The sequence below is a fragment of the Anarhichas minor genome, unplaced genomic scaffold, assembly GCF_050575085.1.
Source record: "Anarhichas minor isolate MPS153535 unplaced genomic scaffold, ASM5057508v1 ptg000028l, whole genome shotgun sequence".
In the NCBI taxonomy this organism is placed as follows: domain Eukaryota; kingdom Metazoa; phylum Chordata; class Actinopteri; order Perciformes; family Anarhichadidae; genus Anarhichas; species Anarhichas minor.
The window spans coordinates 6104388-6122430 of record NW_027466474.1 but is presented as its reverse complement, the minus strand read 5'-3'; the positions used below and the strand labels follow the sequence as shown (position 1 = coordinate 6122430).

The following is an 18043-nucleotide window of genomic DNA, read 5'->3' as shown; positions in this document are numbered from 1 at the left end:
TTCCTTATTTTCTGACATTTCATTGACCAAAATTAATAATAAATCGATAAAAGAATTGTCAGTTGCAGCTTCATGGCAAAAGAAACAATACAGGACTTAGCATTTATCCACTATAGTATACTGGCAGTATGGAGAGGGTTGTGTGTCACATTATAGTCCATAAGTTCTCAAATAAATTCACAGAATATTAAAGAATTTCCGAGGAAGTTTTCTGACATGAGCCATGTAATTATAAAATATGTAATTCTCAAATAATGAATAATTTGAATCTTTTGATGTCAGAAGATGGTTTGATATTGAGATGTGTGTATTTCTAACATCCTTTGCTTCGGCCCTGGTGAGTAAATACTATAATACTTGCATAATATTTTGATGCTCTAAATGTGAACACAGTGAATATTAAGTTTACCCACCTATCAACTTATTTAATTTAAACTTATTGCAAATGTTTGTTTTGGGACAGAATTATATCAAATAAAGTAGTATGGTGTAAAAGTCTGAGGATCACTTTTCTATGATTTATTTTCCACTCCATATCACGATCTACTGCTTTCCAAATGATAAATAAGAGAGCATGCATGTCAGGCACACAGAGTATTATTCATAGCGTGATCTGACACTCTACAGCTCATTAAACTGAAGATAAAAGACAATTAAATCTGTCTTCACAGCTGGTTGGGTGTGTGTGTGTGTAGACATGCCAGAATCCCAGTCTTTATAGTGTGTTTGGGTTACGACAGGGCACTCACACGCCACATGAGGGTGAGGGTGTCTGTAAGCTATGCAGGGATATGTTATCTCCAGCTGAAGTCTCAGGACAAGCTGGTGACAAGAACACAGAGAAGGAAAAAAGGCAATATCTCGTCTTAAAACACATTTCACATGGTAGCTCTGTACGGTAGTTTCATAAGTTCATAAGTCCTGCATGTATTCTTTAAAAAAACAACTAGAAACCAAGACTTTTTCCATGATGTCAGCAGCAAACAAATGTTGCGCACCCAGGATGTTCTTATAACCAAAATGAAATGGAGCTTTCATGTGAATGTAAATATGCAAATAAACATGCTGTGTACTGTATTGGTGAAGTCAGTTTTCCAGTTAATCACATCTGCAGCTCCAAAATGTGAGATTGGATGTTTACAAGGGCTTTTCAAATTCCCTTTAAAAGAGCATAATGGAAAATAAACTTCTGAATCATGACGTAGGGCAGATCAATGATTCTCTAATTACTATCCGACTACAATAGTGCTGACTCATCTGTGTGGTTGCTCATTAAAAGGCCACCGTCTACATCTGAATGTCTGAGCCTCTTTAACTTATTGGAGAAAATCCTTTCCAATGAAATATTTTTTCGCTGAAATGGTTACTTAACTTTTAATGTCCCTTTTCCAAAGAAAAATCGTACACTTATTGGTATGAAAACAGAAAAAACACGCAGTGTCTGTAGTCTGTTCTGTATTACAGAAACCAAGAGCCAAAGCATACAGTATGTGAGAGACAAAACAAAGAGAAGTAATGATTGATGAGTAAAAGTTTATCTTTTAATCATTTCCCTCCGACATCCCTTCAAGGAATAAGTAAGGCGACAATCTCTAATATCGAAAAACTGAGAGGATCGGCGATAAGTGCTGAAATAACCGGTGAACTTCTTTCCATTTAATGGGAACATTTTCATAGTCTCATTTTTTAACACAATAGTTGGACTATTACTCAGCACCACTCTTTTTAAGTCATAATACCGATCATCTTCTTCTCCGACTCTGTTTCTAACAAACGGAGGACTTTTTATTAGGCATGGCGTTGCATTTCTACAGAAACACACCGGGTCAACAGAGGGGACAATGAGGAGTTTGACGGCGATGTCCCAAGATCCATAACTGTGAAACGTAAACGGGCATTGTAGCATGTTTCAACCACTTTGCTTGAAAAACGTTTGACTTTGGACATGTTGCACTTCACCCTCCTAGATCATCCCCCCCGAACAGCCTCATCAAACCTGAGAGGACATCACGGAAACATCCTGTTGTGTGCAAGCTAATATATGATTTTAATCAATACCAGTCTCTTTCAGCAAGAAACATATTGGCATTAGAGCTGGTGTGTTTCGTCTTGACGAGATCATCTGGCGTTAATTTGCTGTAAATCGGTGAGCCCCACTAACACAGCAATGAGGCCGAGGACAGCAGAGATCAAGTCCCTTTGAGTTCATTAGAGGCAGTTTAAACATGTGTTCATTATGGCTCCTTTGGACACATACTGGAGAAGTTTGTGTACACGCTGTAGCTGGATCCTTCTGACCGTCGCATCACTTCAAATATTCTACGGTAAGTAAATGTTTCGACAGACCGGGTCCAGTCTGACGAAGAACCCCATGTATGACCAGATGAAACCCTCCCACATCACACCCATGTTCTGTGTGTCTTAAAAGTCCTCAAACACATCAGCATGTTTCGTTTCAATAAATACACTTTAAAATCCTAAAACAAGTACCACATCCAGTCTGCCGCCTTCCACCTGCTGGCAGTATCAAACTCCATCGTCACAGAGCGCAGTCGGAGACTCTCCTACTTGTCGTCTCCATCGTTGCGGATGTTGTATTTCTCCAGAAACTCTGCATGTTTCTGCCGCAGGATTTCTGTCTGTTTCTTAAAACCGTTGGCCCTGAGAAACAGCACAGACGACACCTTTACACTCAGCTCCACGGTCAGGCATCACAAAACCCAAACAAATGTACTGCTACCACCCAAATGTGCCATCAAGCAGAGGGGGGAAAAAAACAACACAGATTTATTCTAAAAAGTGTGCGCACTCACCTGGCCCTCTCTTTGGATTCATTGTAAATGTCTGTGATGACTCGATCTTTCTCATCCATGAAGTTATTGTGAACTTCTTCCAGTTTCCTGAGACAGTCGGAGAAACACTTTAGTTAAGCCATAGCTCGTCGTATAACTTTGCTTAGCCTAAAAACTCGTCGCCCATCACGCACTCTGCATGCTCAGTTGTCTTTACGAGTTTGTACAGCTGTTATAACAGCTCTTCAGATCACAAAGAAGCGAATCTCCCCAAACAGAAATGGTACAGAGGCAGAGTGGGAAAACAAATACAAGGTCACATGCCATGAGGTTGTGCCAACACACATGGCACAGAGACATGTCCACAAACAATCCCATTCCTCTGGATGTGAACGTGCAGCAAAGAAAAACTGCAGTGAAGTAAGAAGGATAGACCGCAGTGAGAAGTTTGATACAAAGTTATGTATGTTATGGATATTGTTGTCTTTCTAACATTCACCTTTTAAAATGCTTTATTGTTTGCCTTTAACAGTTTCTTCATCGTGTGCCGGTTTTGTACCTGAAGAAGACTACGTGGACCCCGATGCTGAACAACATAGTCATGAAGCAGTAGCCCACCAGGCGAAAGTTTCTCCTCCTCCTCCTCTGCCACTCCTCTGCCGTCATCTCCTGCGCTTGAGAATGGCGAAACTGCTCCCAGTAACGAAAGCTCTCCTGGGTGTCCGTGCTGATGGTGAAGTAGTTCAAGAAGAATTAAGGATTGGTGACGTCAAAAACAGGAGGTGTGACAGACAGTACAAGTGTTAAAAACAGGCTTAACTTAATCGTTACTGTGGCAGGTCTGAAGGATCATTAAGGAGTAAATTTGCACCAAATTGTGATGAAAAATAAACCGTTTCTAGTTCTGATTCTTCCACTTGGCTGTGTGGCAGTAAACTCTCACTGATTTGTTTTTTCTCAAAAACTAAGAAAACTTGAGATGTTAAATCTTGCATGGGTAGTTTTCCTTCTTTGGGAAGGTACAGAGATTAATTCTTCATTCAGCTTTGCTGCAGAGGATCCAGCTAAGTCTTAAAAATAGCATGTCCAATGAGAGTGTTACAAAAGATATCCCACAAGGCCACAGTGTTGAAGTTGAAACTGCATGTCCTCTTTACACAGAAGACCATCCGCCAATCGTCTTTTCACCCTTTGCATGAACATGTTACAGAGTGAGGAGGAAGGTCAGGTTACGTAAGACTAATTAGCAAGCACAAACCGACAGATTGCGTATATCTTCACCTGGCTCTGTAGCTGGTGTGACTGGAGGTAGATCTGAAGGCCTGGCCCCCGCCGTATGGATGTCTGGTTTTGAAGTCGTACTCCTTCCTGCTCGGGTCTTTGCTCAGCACTCGGTAGGCCTCGTTCAGCTCCACAAACTGGCCGTGCAGCGCTGGGTTGGATGGGTCACTGTCTGGGTGCAGCTGCATGATGAATGGGTCAGTTACAGTAATGAGGTCTAAACCAAACCAAACAATTAACCAAAAGATGTTCTGGTGGAGACATGTGCTAAGTGGGACATGTATACTTGCATCGACACACAAAAATGTTTCTCTATTACACAAATGCATTCAAATGTATGGTTGTACATACAATCATGTTTTTTTCCTCTAAAGGGTGAGTTGTCTCACCCCTAAATTACGACAAAAACACAAGGTAAATACACATGCATATCCTTATTTACACTGGGATCAACAACATGAAAACAAACAGTCAGGAAGCCCACTGTGGGAACAGTTAAAAAGTAGAAACTAAGCTGTGAAAGGCTGCCCTCATGTGGCTATTCATGTAAGTAACCTACCTTTTTAGATTTGTCAAAAAATGCATTTTTTATTTCCTCCAAGGAGGCGTCGGATTTGACTCCCAGGAGATCGTAGTAACTCACAGCTTTTCTGTGGTTGAGAAAGCAAAGAACTCAAAACCAAATAATCCACAAAGCAGAAAACCTGAACACAATCACTATTCAACAAACGTATAGACGTCTACCTGTGTGCATAGCTCTGGGAGAGCAGACGCAGCCCGCTCTTGCAGCACCAAAGACAACTCTGACAAAGACGCAGCTGAGCCTCCAACTGCATGATGGGAACTTCCTGAGGTTCCACAAAGAGGACCTGAGCAAAGAAGAGGACAGATGTTAACATCAGCAATGATACAAAGAGCATTACAGGAGAAGCAGGGAGATATTTTAAATGTTTCTACTAATTATGACTCCAGACCCAACCCTCACAGCATATCAAAACAATATACTTTGAATATATAAATCTTACAAATCTACATCTGTTGGAGGGACATAGTCTGGTATTTATTAATCTAAAATTTACATTTATTCAAAGGAACTCTTAAGGACAAAACCAACACTGGAGGCAGTATGCTTAAAAAATGGCTGATCATTTTCACATTTTGTAAACTTGTCCTTCAACTTCACCACAATGGTAAGAGATCCAACCATGGACATCAGTTAAATAGATTGTATGGACTAACTGGCCTTTACCTAACAGCAATATATGAAATACTCCAAAAAAGCAATCCAAAAACTAAGATGTAATCTATGTAAAATGTAATTGAAAGGTAATATATGTGTATTAAGCTTGAAACATATTGATAAAGTTCAGTTAAAAATAAAGAGATATACTGATGATGGAAAAAGAGGTTAAAGTTGCTATTAAGACACTTTTCCTGTTTTTACCTTTCAGTGTGTTTCCATTGACAATGACGTAGTCAGCAACTTTCATCTGTTGACACGTGACCTGAATAAAGACAACAACGCGACGAGGTGAGTAAATATCTTTGCTCAAGGGATAAAGTCAATCAAACTATACTAGCAGCTGGTCACAGGACCTTATTATCTACTGAAGCTTAAAACACAATTTGTCATTTACTTCGTGACATCGTGCTACTTTGTATTGGGGCCGTGTTGACACAAAACAGTAAAGTAGTACTTTAGTTACTTTAATGAGCCACCACCTACACAGACTACTGCAGTTTGCACACGACTCATTATATGACATAAACGGTCAAATAAAGAGCAGACAGTGCTACTGGGACACTTTGTTCTGCTAACGTTACCTGTGCAGTAGAGCTAACGCTAGTCCGGGGTTAGCTGTCCGTCAGCTGTTTTGTGCTATTGTTAGCTTGCTAATAATTATGTAATTTAGACAGCGGTGAAGAACACACATTGAACAATGCTATAAAGCCGGATACTTAACAAAGAAGAGTGACATACCAGCAGCACTCAGTTCCGCAGCAGTAGGTGTCCTGTGGGCCTGTTGCATAAACTCAGCCGCTTCAAGCTAGCTACAATAAAACCAAAATACAGGAGATGTACCCTTCAAAATAAAGCGTCATTTCTTTAACCACTAAAGCAGGGGTCTCAAACTCCCGGCCCGCGGGCCGAATCCGGCCCGCCACGTCATTTTATGTGGCCCGCGAATCTGCCAGCAATTTTTTTTTTTTAAGTTAGACTTGATAATAAAAATATCCCCATAGTCGAAATTATGAGATAGAAAGTCATAACTATGATAGAAAGTCATAATTCTGAGATAGAAAGTCAAAATTATGAAATACTTAAACACACAGTCACAGAAGCAGCTCTTTGGCTGGTTACTGTACATGTGACATGGAAATGTATTGTGAGTACATTGAAGACTACTTTAAACTGGCTTTAAAACACATGCAATACTTCATGTGGGATTGTGCAAACGCACCCTTGAAAGGATTTTAAACTTTGAACAAAGTTATTGTAATAACTTGTGTTTGATATTTGTGTTTGCTATTTTCTTTAATAGTTTGATCTTTGATAGAGTAATGTGGGTTTCTTAACCCTAAATTAAAAGGATTTAAGTTATAATAACAAATGTGCTTAAATATATTTTACATTTATATAACTGCATGTACAATATCTTTACACTTGAATAAACAATAATCAAATGCAGAGAGTTATTTAACAATATGTTACGAGTAGTTACATTTACAACCGGCCCTTTGTTGGCGACCATGATGCTGATGTGGCCCGGAGTGAAAATGAGTTTGAGACCCCTGCACTAAAGGGTGTTCAACGACTGTTCATAGAGGGACACATCGTACTGTTTGGTGAAATAAATATATTCAACAGAGCAGATAAATGTTATTATACTTTCTCTTTTTTTTGCCAGAAGCTATAGGACATATCTATTTTGTTAAGTGTTACGTGGATAAACTATAACTGTATCAAACTATACAAGCAAACAATAATATTTATCAAAATAACATTTCTGATACAGTATTTACTTTTAAGTTTAATTTACAACCATAGACTGTACTCCCAACGCGTTGCCCAGGAATCTTATTTTGATAATGACCGGAAGTTGTCGTTGATTCTCGGGAGCATAACACAACAACAAACACGCCCCGTGCACGCGTTTCACAGGATTTAACCCTGTCGTTGCCGTATTCACCTACAGAGGTTACTTACATGATTTATTTATCGTATCACTATATATTGTACAATACAATAAATAAAACACGTGTACGTTTTTTTTATATATACATAATAATGTATATTCTCTACAGATGTCAGTACTATATTTCCGATGACGTGCCGACGTGTTGTTTGGACTCTTGGTCACTGGATGGTGATGATGAACACGTTTTACCGTCTGTATATAAAAGAGGAAGAAACTCCACTTGGCTCATTTTCGCATTGCATACGCTTCCACGTAGGAAGGTAAGATAAAAACAACCTTTGTGCCCAGATTTAACACATTATAATAGTAACACGTGCTACTTTAGTAACGTTACAGTGAAACACAGGTGGCGGTATCGTGTTACATGATAACTTGTGATTTCCGTGAAGTTCCGTGTCTGTGCTCAGCTGCTGGATGAACTGAAAGTAGGTCGTCTCAGTCGGAACAGTTTGTAACATTAACGCAAAGTCACATCTGAGTGATGATCCATGAGAAACTGTACACTCGCCTGAAAACGGAAACGAAATGATTTTGTCGTATTTTAGTTATTTTAATTAAACAGTTCTAGTTCGCATTATACCAACTTTTAGAAAGCTGTATAATCAATAACATGTTTTTTAATAGTAATATAAACTGTAAAGCACACACTGCTGCACTTCTGGCCACAGCCCACCTGGTGATGTCACTGCAGGTGTTTTGCCTGTTTTGCCTGTTTTGCCTGTTTTGCCTGTTTTTAAAAAAAACTTTAAATCGGTTAACAATGCAAAAATGACAAATAAACACCAATGCATACAATAAAGAAAACATAGTTGCATCTATTCAAAAGCAAATGACAGATAAACATAAAATAAAATAAAGTAACATTAAGCATGCAGTCAACATAAATAAATAGAAATTAATTGGGAGCACAGTGTCACAGTTTTAACAATAGTTTTTTTTTCTTTTTGCTGAAGTTATTGTCGTAATATATAGCTCATTACAACATTAAAGGTGTAAGTTGTAGCACCATTACGAATGACAAACTAAGACTGGCTCATCGTATTGTCTTTCTTTGATTAAACTGTGCAGAAAAACACTAACTGGTTTGTTGCTGGCTGGCTTGTTATAAATGAATCAACACAAAGACTTCTGCAGCTTTAATCTCTGAATGTGTGTTCTTGGTGTGTCTGTGTATGAGGAGTGGAGGCAGAGGCCTGAAAAAGGTCTACTTCCTGACCTCGTCACAGTTATTTACCGCATTTAATTGGTTTCTGTTTCAGCTCTTTACATGTTGACAGTTTTTTGTTTCTTCCCTGTGTGATATATTAAGAGTTGAAAACACGTACAGAGCTGCAGCCGTGTGAGTGAAGAGACAAGAGAAAGACTTCAATGACAATCCACAGTGAGAGATGACGGACTCTGAGGTGTCGGTGCTGCTGCACTGTGCAGCCTGGAGGGGCCTGCTGCAGTCTCAAGTACAAGTGGAGCTCTCTGAAAGGTAGAAAAACAAGAAACCAGGCCTCTGACAGGTGTTAAAACCATATAATTATATAATTATACGGCCTTTCTACTTAAAAGACACAATGGCTTAAACATGTGACATAGATATTGGGATTTGGGAATCATTTTTAAAGAATTACATTGTCGGCCACAGACATATTAGGCCTGTAATGAATGCTACTTCACATATTGTTCAAAAAATAACGACAATAAACAATATTATTGTCTTTTTAAGACCATTTTATGCCAATGATAAGACTATTCAGACATTGGAATATGAAAAATATATTCTAAATGAAACGACACAACCAAAACAATTAATGGACTCTTGAGCTCTGTTCACAAAAATTGCACTTAAATATTTGGCACAGGGGTATAAAGAGTCATTCATGCCTTAACAGGCAATATCCTGCCAATCAGTCTCTCAATGGTTAGAACATTTGTTATCCAAAAAGTAAGAACATATTAGCTATAAGTTAGATTAAATCAACAACACTCCTCTCTCATTCGGTTTGAACTGAGAATGTTTCCACACCGGAGCTGTTATCTGATAAGTCGATTACGTAAATATCATGTGACAGGGCTAATGGTAGGAACTTTTTTTATGGGATTTGTTGATAAGAAGAATATAGAATAACACCAGCCGTGTCCTTAAATACATCAGTTTGACATTGGACAAAATGTTACTAACCTGAAGAGTTTGTCTCATTTCCTTTCCGTCTTCCCAGATTCAACAGGCAGACAGATCCGTCCCTGGAGCATCAAATAGAGGAGGTGTGGACAGAGCGAGTGTCCAAGGAGCCGTGGCTTTTCAACGGGTCCAAATTCAGACTGCACTCTTTCTGCTTGACCTCATCTTCCTCTGTTTCTCCTAAACACCCACCCTGCACTCACCACATGCCCCTCTTAGACTGTGCAGAGCAACAGGAAGGGGAATTAAAACACAGCAGACAAAAGATGGAGAATTTGTGCATCAATGATTCTCTGCATGACTCTGTCCAGAGCAGTTTGGACAAAAGAAACAGACCTGTCGATCATAGAGAGAATAAAGATAGAGCATTGTCACAATATGCTCTATCCATATACAGTGAATCTAAGAGCGCCACAGCTGAACGTCCTTCCAAAAACACAGACGATCAGGAGGCGGTGCCGCTCCTCACTCTGAGACTTGGCCTTACCTGCTACAAAGATTACCTGGGAACAAACTGGTCGTGTCGAGTGGCAGAGCTTCGTCAGCGCGGGGAGGAGCAGTTCGGGGATCCTCTGGCGCTGCTGGCTCAGCCTCTGGGTGTGGGTGGCATCCTGTGTACAGACGACGGTCAGGTGGTGTTGATCAGGAGGAGCCAGAGGGTGGCAGAGGCAGGGGGGCTCCTGGACATCCCCGGAGGTCACCCAGAGCCAAAGGTGAAGTAAATAAAGTGGATTAAGTGTCATTTAATATGTGTTATTCACACCGTCGCTGCACCTCTTCAGGTGGTGTGTGAGCGTCTGGGCCGGCTTGTGTGTGAGGAGCAGATCAGTGTGGACATGATGCAGCAGAGGCCCGTCGTCTCCGAGCTGTTCTCGTCTGTGTGCGCCGAGATCAGAGACGAGGTGAGGGGGGAAAAAGGTCCACTCTCAACTTGTTAGTTCATGTCAAGTTGATGTTTAGTTACAGTTAAATGATTAAAGGTGCAGTGTGTAGGATATGGCGCCATCTAGCAGTGAGGTTGCAGATTGCATCAAACTGAAACTTCTCCCGTGAGCCAAGCGTGTCGGAGAACTACAGGTGGCCAATGTGAAAACATAAAAACACAAATGTCGCTGTGTTTGGTTTGTCCGTTCTGAGCTACTGTAGAAAAATGGTGGCCGGCGCCGTTAAGAGTATGTCGATTTAAACGGCTTATTTTAAGGTAACAAAAACACTTTACTTATTTTCAGGTGATTTATACACTAAAAAAAAAACATACTTAATGATATATTTAATTTGTGCCAATAGATCCTCCTAAATACGGCACATTGTTCCTTTAATAGAATAAAAACAAAAGGCTGCTGCATTTACACATTGGCATAAAATAAGTGCAGCTTTCAATGCTCCTTTATTTCCTGATTTATTGTTAAATAAATGAGTTAATTTTCACTCCCATTATAAAAAATGGCTAAAATGTAATCTCTTAATATTGTTGATTTATTTTGTAATTGATTAATCATTTAGTCTATGAAATTAGTGGAAAACATTCCAAGATATCTTAAAATCTCTTCACCAACCGTCCAAAAGATGTTCAGTTAAGCATCAAATCCTCACATTTTGGAAGCTAGAACCAGCAAATATTTAGATTTATTTTTGTTAATCAATGAACTACACGATTCATTATTTATGAAAGTTGTTGTTCCTCGATACTGTGCAGATCAACGGTTTCAGCACTAGTTTGAGCAGGTTTAAGGTCGGACTGTTTCAGTCCTTCAGTGATAAACTAAGAAATCAGGTAGAAGGAAAACTCAAATGACTTGAGTCAATAAGATCAATAAAGAATAACTGTTTCAATTAATTTAAAGAAAATATGAAACAATATTCATGTTTTCCAATATGTTTAAGAGCCCGGCAAGCATTTTAGCACAACTTAGCAATGATGGAGAAAATCGACCATATTCACACTAGAAACTTCCTTCATCCCGTCGTCCGTCTGCAGGTGAACATTCCTCTGAGCTCCCTCGGAGAGCCGGTCCTGATGGGTGTCGCTCTGAATCACACCAGCGCTGGCAGACCCAGTGCTGAGTTTTACATCAGGTTCTCATTCCCTCACTTTATATGATGGAAGTTTGACTTGAAAACCTTTTTATAAATATATATATATATATATATATATATATAATGCAGAGTCTGTGTCATTGGTATGTCCTCAGCTGCTCGTTGACATCTGATGAAGTCAGAACATTGTACTGGAAAGGAGGAGCAGAGGCCAGCGAGTCCACAGAAATTATCTTTCTCGGCAGAACGGTGAGTAAACTCGTGTTACAGATGTTTTAAATGTCGGAATAGGAACTCAGGAATGAGCTTTCTTGTTTTGGCACTTTCATTTGAAGCAGAGTACGGTATATAAAAACATGTACACACACAAGACTGTATTTCGTTGTCCCTGATTTTTTTTGTAGGAGGTGTTGCGGCTGGACAGAAGCAGCCCTCTGTGGTCGGAGCTGTGTCCTTCAGCTAAAGGAGCCGTGCTGCTTTATCAGACAGTGAAGCCAGACAGCGAGCGAGGCCGGAGCAGACGACACGACGCTCAGCCGATAGCAGAGAATACATCCACATGATCAAATGTGCACAAACACAAAGGGTTGAGGGATTTATTACTCTGAAGACTCTCTGACCAACACTGGTGATCACAAAATACGGTGTATTTTCCATCATTTGTAAATTGCACAGTAAAAACATTGAATTTTTAAAAAACATTTTCAATAAAAACATCCTGAAAAGTGATCTGGTTGTTGCCGGTAAAATGATTAAATACTACAACACTGATTATCTTTCATTGGTCAAAGCAGCGAGTGCAACATATACCGTAGTTCTTTATTGTATGTCTTGCTGATGTAGTTAGTGACGTCAGTAGAACGATTGTCCCTGTAAACACAGATGTGCAGCAGCATCTGTTTCTTCACCAGTAACCTTCATATCCGCTGTAGCCGACGTCTCTGTAGTAGCAGCCCTGATCCTGAGGCACACTCCACTGAAATGGAAAGCACATAAAAAGACAATGAGATTTGATTTAAAAGGAAAACTTAAAAAGTGGCTGTTGCTGAGATAATTAGAACCTTTCAGCGGTTTAAGAATCAACTAAATGCTAAATTGGATCAAACTGCTCATATTCAGCTGAAACACAGCCAACCCACACTTAAAACAAAGAAGGAATGGATATTAAGGTTGTTAATATATAGATTGAAATAGCAGTAGAAATTGGTCCTACAAGACATCTATAATTTACTACATTACAGCCTAAAATGACAGCCTACATACTGACCTTATCTCCTCCTCACTGGTGTATTTATTAAACTGTGACTTCTATGAATTGACTTCTTCAGCTTAAAATCAAGTAAAGAAAAGAAAGGAGGAAAATGTTACAGTTCAAATGTTAAACTACATTAGTTTGACGCTCATGATGGTGTTTCATGAGCGTGTTTCTTCCTTTGTACTAAACTTGGTTGATTTCTACAAGACGATGAGGTTCAAGAGACCAGAACCTCTTAAACCTTAAAGTGCAGCTTAGCTAACAACAAAGCAACAGCTCCAAATGAAGTCACAGTGAGGTTTGTTATATAACACTCACATATCTTGGCTGCATGTTGAGTCTTGTGTCGTTCCAGCCTACAAGGACCATAAAGAGATCAACTAACATCTTAAAATATCAAGTCTCCCCACATGTTGCCCATCATTTCTCACGCTGACCATGAAGTCCAGTCCACTGGATACTGTGTGAGGGTGGAGGGCCGTGAGGGTGGGGTCTTTTCTTGTGATGTCGGGGTTTCTTCTTCTCCTGTTTGGGGATGGGGGGCAGCAGTCTGCGAGCCTCTTCGCTGTACTCCTGCAGGAGCGTCTGTGCCTGCTCCCGAGGCAGCTCCACGTACTGCAGCTCCTCCAGCAGGTTGCTGTGCTGCTCTGGAAGACTGCAGCTCACTGGAGACGAGAGGGACGGTTCAAGTAGTACAACACGGAAACTCATGCATGTGATGTTCAGTCTGTATTGGATCCATTCTTATGACTGTGCTGTCCCTGGTTTATCTGATTGTCAGCATTTCCAGAGACTCCAGTCCGTTCAGATCGCCTGCTGACACCAGTTTAACCCATATCTTCTGTGTCCCTCAATTGGCCCTGAGGTATCTTCTTATGATGAACTCATATGTTATACTTCCTATAACATGTGCACAAGTCACACCTTGGAGTTTGAGCAGGGCTGTCTCTGGGATCTGCTCCCCGTTGCCCATCTGGTGCTGAGACAGTCGTCTTTTCCACTCGTCCGCTGAGGGAAAGACCACCACCACCCGGCGCCTGAAGCCCGCGAACAGCTGCAGCTTGTAACGCCGTGCAGAGAAGAGGATGTTGCCCTAAAAAGAGAGATTTGAAAAAGAGAGCATGTTAAGAGAGCTGAGGAGGTGGAATAAAATGTCACAATGGAACAAATCTTTGAAAATAAGTTAATATACAGAGACTTAAAAAGGTGATTTTAGAGTTAAATTGATGTGTATAGTAGGGAAGAGTCACCTGGTCGAGGATGTAGTTGCCCGGAGTCTGAGCGGCCATCTTGATCAAATCAGTTAGACACTGAGAGGCTTGCTGCAGCCTGCTGTCCCTCTGTCCACCACTCTACACACACACACACACACGTCAAACATTTTTGGATCAGTTGGTCAGAAGTTGAACATCCTCTTTGAATGTGAACATAAGCACGAGAGTGAAAACTGGAGTTTTGACTGACAATCATACATGCGAGCAGCTCCTCAGTGCCCAGCAGCTTGTACCGCTCCTCAGGGTGCTGCTTCACGTGAGTCCTGGCCCAGTGGCTCTTCCCAGACCCAGGAAGACCAACCATCAACAACACCTGGAGGGAGGAGGAGAAAGATTAAAACGCAACAACTTGTAATGAATGCTTTTATTTACTTAAAGATGTTCTTTCTATCCTTTGTGAATTCAAACACTTTGGATGGATAGTTTCCCGTCTCTCACCTCACACTGTGCTCTGAAGGTAGGAGGCAATGTGCTGCGCACCCTCTGCCTAGCAGAGAGAGCTGCCAGCGGTGTGAACCCTGGAGGACCAGGGTACCAGGGAGGAGCTGTGGGGTCCAGGAGAACCCTGACTGAACAGCTCTTACAGAGGACGTGAGGGAACAGAGGACCACACTTCAGCACAGAGGACTCCAGGGAAAAGGCCTCACCCATGACACGACCGTTCTTATGGAAAGAGAGTTCAACAGCACCGTCTGTGGAGAAGGACTATCGATGTGCAAACATGACACACACACACACACACACAAACACAAACAAACAGTTGGGATTAGAAAAAAAAGAAACGTCCTCAAACTTCACCAAAATAGATCTTGGTGTGACAAGACTCCAAATAGAAGAACTGAAGAGAAGTGTCACTTACAGCATAACAGCCAATGATATCGCCCTCTAAGAGGAGTTCTCCAAACACTTCCTCCTTCCCACCAGACACTTTTTTACCGCGCCCATCATAAGCATAAGAGAAGTCATCTTCACCTGGTATGAGACAGCCATAGGGGGGGGGGGAAAGAAAGGGACATTAACAACAATAAACACATCTCCAAAAGTGCCTCTGTTGGAGCTATTTATTTGATATTGTATTTTGTTATTTCATTTATAAGTAGTATTGTTTAATTATTGTAGATGTTTTATATATTAAGATTATTTTTCTCTTTAATAGTAATTTGTTTAGTTATATTGTTTTTTGGGTAATTACTGTGGGCACCTGTTGCTATATATATGAGTAGAAGGATAGGACCAGTATGCACCGGGGTGGGCGTATAGTTTTTACCAGCATATCACATCACAGGAGAGACAGCACGACAGGAGTTTTGTTAGTTCATTTGTTTGTTCGTTTATTTGCTTTATTCAATAAACAAAAATCGGAATCCTGCATGGACAATCCACTCTCTTCTGGCTGCGTAAAAATACCGACCACGGTGCATCAGTGGCGTTTGAGTATTGTTTGTTTAAGTTGGATGAAGTCGACAAATGGCCACTACAGCCTCTGTTCAAATCAATTCTCCTAAAATGAACCGAATTCTTACCGAGCAGTAGAGAGGTGTTGGCCAAAGACCAGCCCACTCTCAGGCCACACGGTTCCATGTCTTCTTGTTCCTCCAGCTGTGTAGTCAACAACTTCCTCTCCAGCCTCACTTCAAAGCCCACCTTGTCCTGCAGCACCCCGTGGGTGAGCCTGCATCCTGACCACAGCGAGGGGAATCGAGCCCAGAACCGCGGCTGTCCACATGCGCCATCGGGACCGACCTCAAAGTGCAGGTGACTGTCATCTGTGCAGACAGAACGTCAAGGAATCAACCTGCTTATCATAGCTTAAATCCATTTAACTAAATGAAGTTTGTTTCATGTTCCTCCACCAGGAAGGTGGTGCGTGTTGTCCAAAGACTTACATGGATCTAGTCTGACTTTATCTTCATCTTCCGCCGCCGTCTCCTCTCTGTCCACTGGAGGTTGAGGCGATTTGGCTCTAGTTTTAGGGGAGAAAGAGAACAACATTTACATAAAAAGTCCCTAAACAGATTTTAAAAGACCCATGTTTAGTATAGTTTTGCTATATTTCAACCCAAACCCTGTTGAAATGTTTAATTCCCATACCATCTCATCTGCATGTTCAGACAGGCCTATCTTTTCTACATTGTTTTTATTTTCTAGAATTGGTGCAACTGAAAGATATAAAGTACATGAAGTCAATGAAATCTAATAAGAAGTGTGGTTTGCGACCTTCTTTTTTAAACGATGGGGGACGTTGGTCTATCAAAATCCACTATTTCATAATTGAGTATTTCAACATGTAACATGTAATAAGTAATGGGGTTTAAAATTGTACTTTCCAGCTCTGCCCCTATCTAACAGTCCATAAACAACTGTAGTATAATCCCAATTTATACTTTAAGTGTATATTTTGGCTGACTTTTAAATGCTTCTGTACCAAACTACTAACTATCTTGTGTTTACCTTTTGTATCGTATCTCCTCTTTGAACTCGTAGAAAGCTCTTCCTCTGCCCATCTCCTCTGAGGACAGAGGTCTCCCGTCCCCTGCACCTCGTCCTCTCTCCTCCGCCTGGTAGTCTGGTACACACTCCGAAATACTCTCGGAGCCTCGCTGTAGCGTTGAAATACTCTCAGAGCCGTGTTGTTGTGGCGGCAGACTGGTGTCCGTCTCTGTCTGTGTGGCGCTGTGTGCGTACTCACGGGTGCGGTCCGGTTCACATCGCTCAGTAACACCAGCTGCTGTCAGCGGGGATGAGGACGGAGAGTGGACGTCCATAGACGGTGCTGTGGTCGTCAGTGAGCGGTCATGTTGTAGTTGTACCTCTTGTACGTCTATCCCACACTGTCGCGCTTCTAACGCGGACCACAGCCTCCCCAGCAGCTCAGCCTTCAGCCCCTTGTGGTCCAGCCCGAGCTCTTTAAGTCTGGATCGCAGCTCGGGCACTTTCAACTTCTTCATGTCCGTTAGCTTCATTGTTCCCGATAGAGTACAGATTCAGCTGTCTTCTTGTTCCAGTTGTGCGGAAAAACGGACTTAAAGTAAACTGCCAAAGTAAACTGTAACAGTAGAGCAGTGGTTTGGATCGTTGGTTCAATATGGTGCTCTGGTTTGTGATTGGCTGTTTTCTTCTTCTTTGGTCTAATTCTTGGCAGACTAGACACTCGCAGGAGCTTTTGCTGCCACCAAACGGTTAAAATGGTACTGGTGGTACCAGTAAAACATGGATGATCCAACCACATTTTGTGAGGCTTTATCCATCTTTCCAATTCAGAAACTTAAAACCTCTTGAGCACGACGCCCCCAAATTTGGGGGCTCTCGGGCTCAGAACCCCTCAAACTCACATGCAGCAAATAGCCTGATTGTTAGCCAGTAGTGTGGACACGGCCACTTTTTATTTTCGATGAACCAGCAACGTCTGGACAACAACATCATATAAGTCACTTATTATAAACTCCAAAGACAACTATAGGCTACTCATATAAGCACAAGTATATCGTGGCATAAAAGCACCAAATCCGGGCCAGAAATCGGCGCTATGAGTACAGTAAATCAATGTTTGTACCCTCATGCTAACAGCTACCCAGTCATACAATGCATTTATTAGCATTAGCACACGTGGCGGAACACGTAACTAACTTCTGTTTTACGATCCGTAGAAGCACTAAACCGTTGTGTGTGATCAAACGTACCTTCATGCTGAACTTCGCCGAAAAAAATCGTGGTTATGCGCCCAAGTTTTCTCCAAATATGGATAATAACGTCGCGGAATTTCCGTTCCAAAGCTGTAGTCATTGCTGCCAACTGCATACTGTTGACTTCCGACTTGTTTCCAGAATAAGAGCGGTCAAGGGGGCTTGGGCGAGTGGTCAGACTGCCTGCGACCGGAAATTTCCGCCGGGGTACACGCCTCACTTCTGGCAACTTTATTGTACGAAATCTTTTGACGATCACCACCAAATTTAGCATGAGTCTTCCTAAGCCTGTGACGCGTCTAAGGAGGGGTTGTTTTTGGAAATCGACCGAGGATAGGCTGAGATCCAGCC

General features: G+C 41.4%; 3 protein-coding genes across 5 annotated transcripts; 1 reads left to right on the top strand and 2 right to left on the bottom strand.

Moving 5' to 3' along the window:
* Window positions 1-1442: 1442 nt before the first annotated feature.
* dnajc4 (DnaJ (Hsp40) homolog, subfamily C, member 4) lies at window positions 1443-6141 on the bottom strand. Its single transcript, XM_076103113.1, has 8 exons — window positions 6055-6141; window positions 5518-5578; window positions 4818-4942; window positions 4633-4723; window positions 4074-4255; window positions 3352-3519; window positions 2814-2900; window positions 1443-2661 (listed from the first exon to the last, which is right to left on the bottom strand). Exons 3-8 carry the CDS (start codon window positions 4907-4909, stop codon window positions 2565-2567), a joined length of 717 nt encoding a protein of 238 aa, XP_075959228.1. The 5' UTR covers window positions 4910-4942; window positions 5518-5578; window positions 6055-6141; the 3' UTR covers window positions 1443-2564.
* A 1238-nt stretch (window positions 6142-7379) lies between these two features.
* nudt22 (nudix (nucleoside diphosphate linked moiety X)-type motif 22) lies at window positions 7380-12209 on the top strand. Its single transcript, XM_076103111.1, has 7 exons — window positions 7380-7533; window positions 8583-8750; window positions 9481-10156; window positions 10226-10345; window positions 11422-11519; window positions 11636-11729; window positions 11885-12209. The coding sequence occupies exons 2-7, from the start codon at window positions 8662-8664 to the stop codon at window positions 12041-12043; spliced, it is 1236 nt and encodes a 411-aa protein (XP_075959226.1). The 5' UTR covers window positions 7380-7533; window positions 8583-8661; the 3' UTR covers window positions 12044-12209.
* LOC142962553 (heterogeneous nuclear ribonucleoprotein U-like protein 2) lies at window positions 12063-17881 on the bottom strand. Of its 3 annotated transcripts, XM_076103109.1 has the most exons (12): window positions 16461-17881; window positions 15896-15972; window positions 15533-15775; window positions 14869-14981; window positions 14448-14714; window positions 14200-14322; window positions 13986-14087; window positions 13660-13828; window positions 13173-13400; window positions 13054-13091; window positions 12748-12808; window positions 12063-12456 (listed from the first exon to the last, which is right to left on the bottom strand). In XM_076103109.1, the coding sequence occupies exons 1-11, from the start codon at window positions 16970-16972 to the stop codon at window positions 12749-12751; spliced, it is 1932 nt and encodes a 643-aa protein (XP_075959224.1). In that variant the 5' UTR covers window positions 16973-17881; the 3' UTR covers window positions 12063-12456; window position 12748. The 3 variants fall into 3 exon arrangements, with proteins under 3 accessions (XP_075959224.1, XP_075959223.1, XP_075959225.1); XM_076103108.1 differs by lacking the exon at window positions 12748-12808 and having other exon boundaries at window positions 16461-17876; XM_076103110.1 differs by lacking the exons at window positions 12748-12808; window positions 13054-13091 and having other exon boundaries at window positions 16461-17880.
* Window positions 17882-18043: the final 162 nt, after the last annotated feature.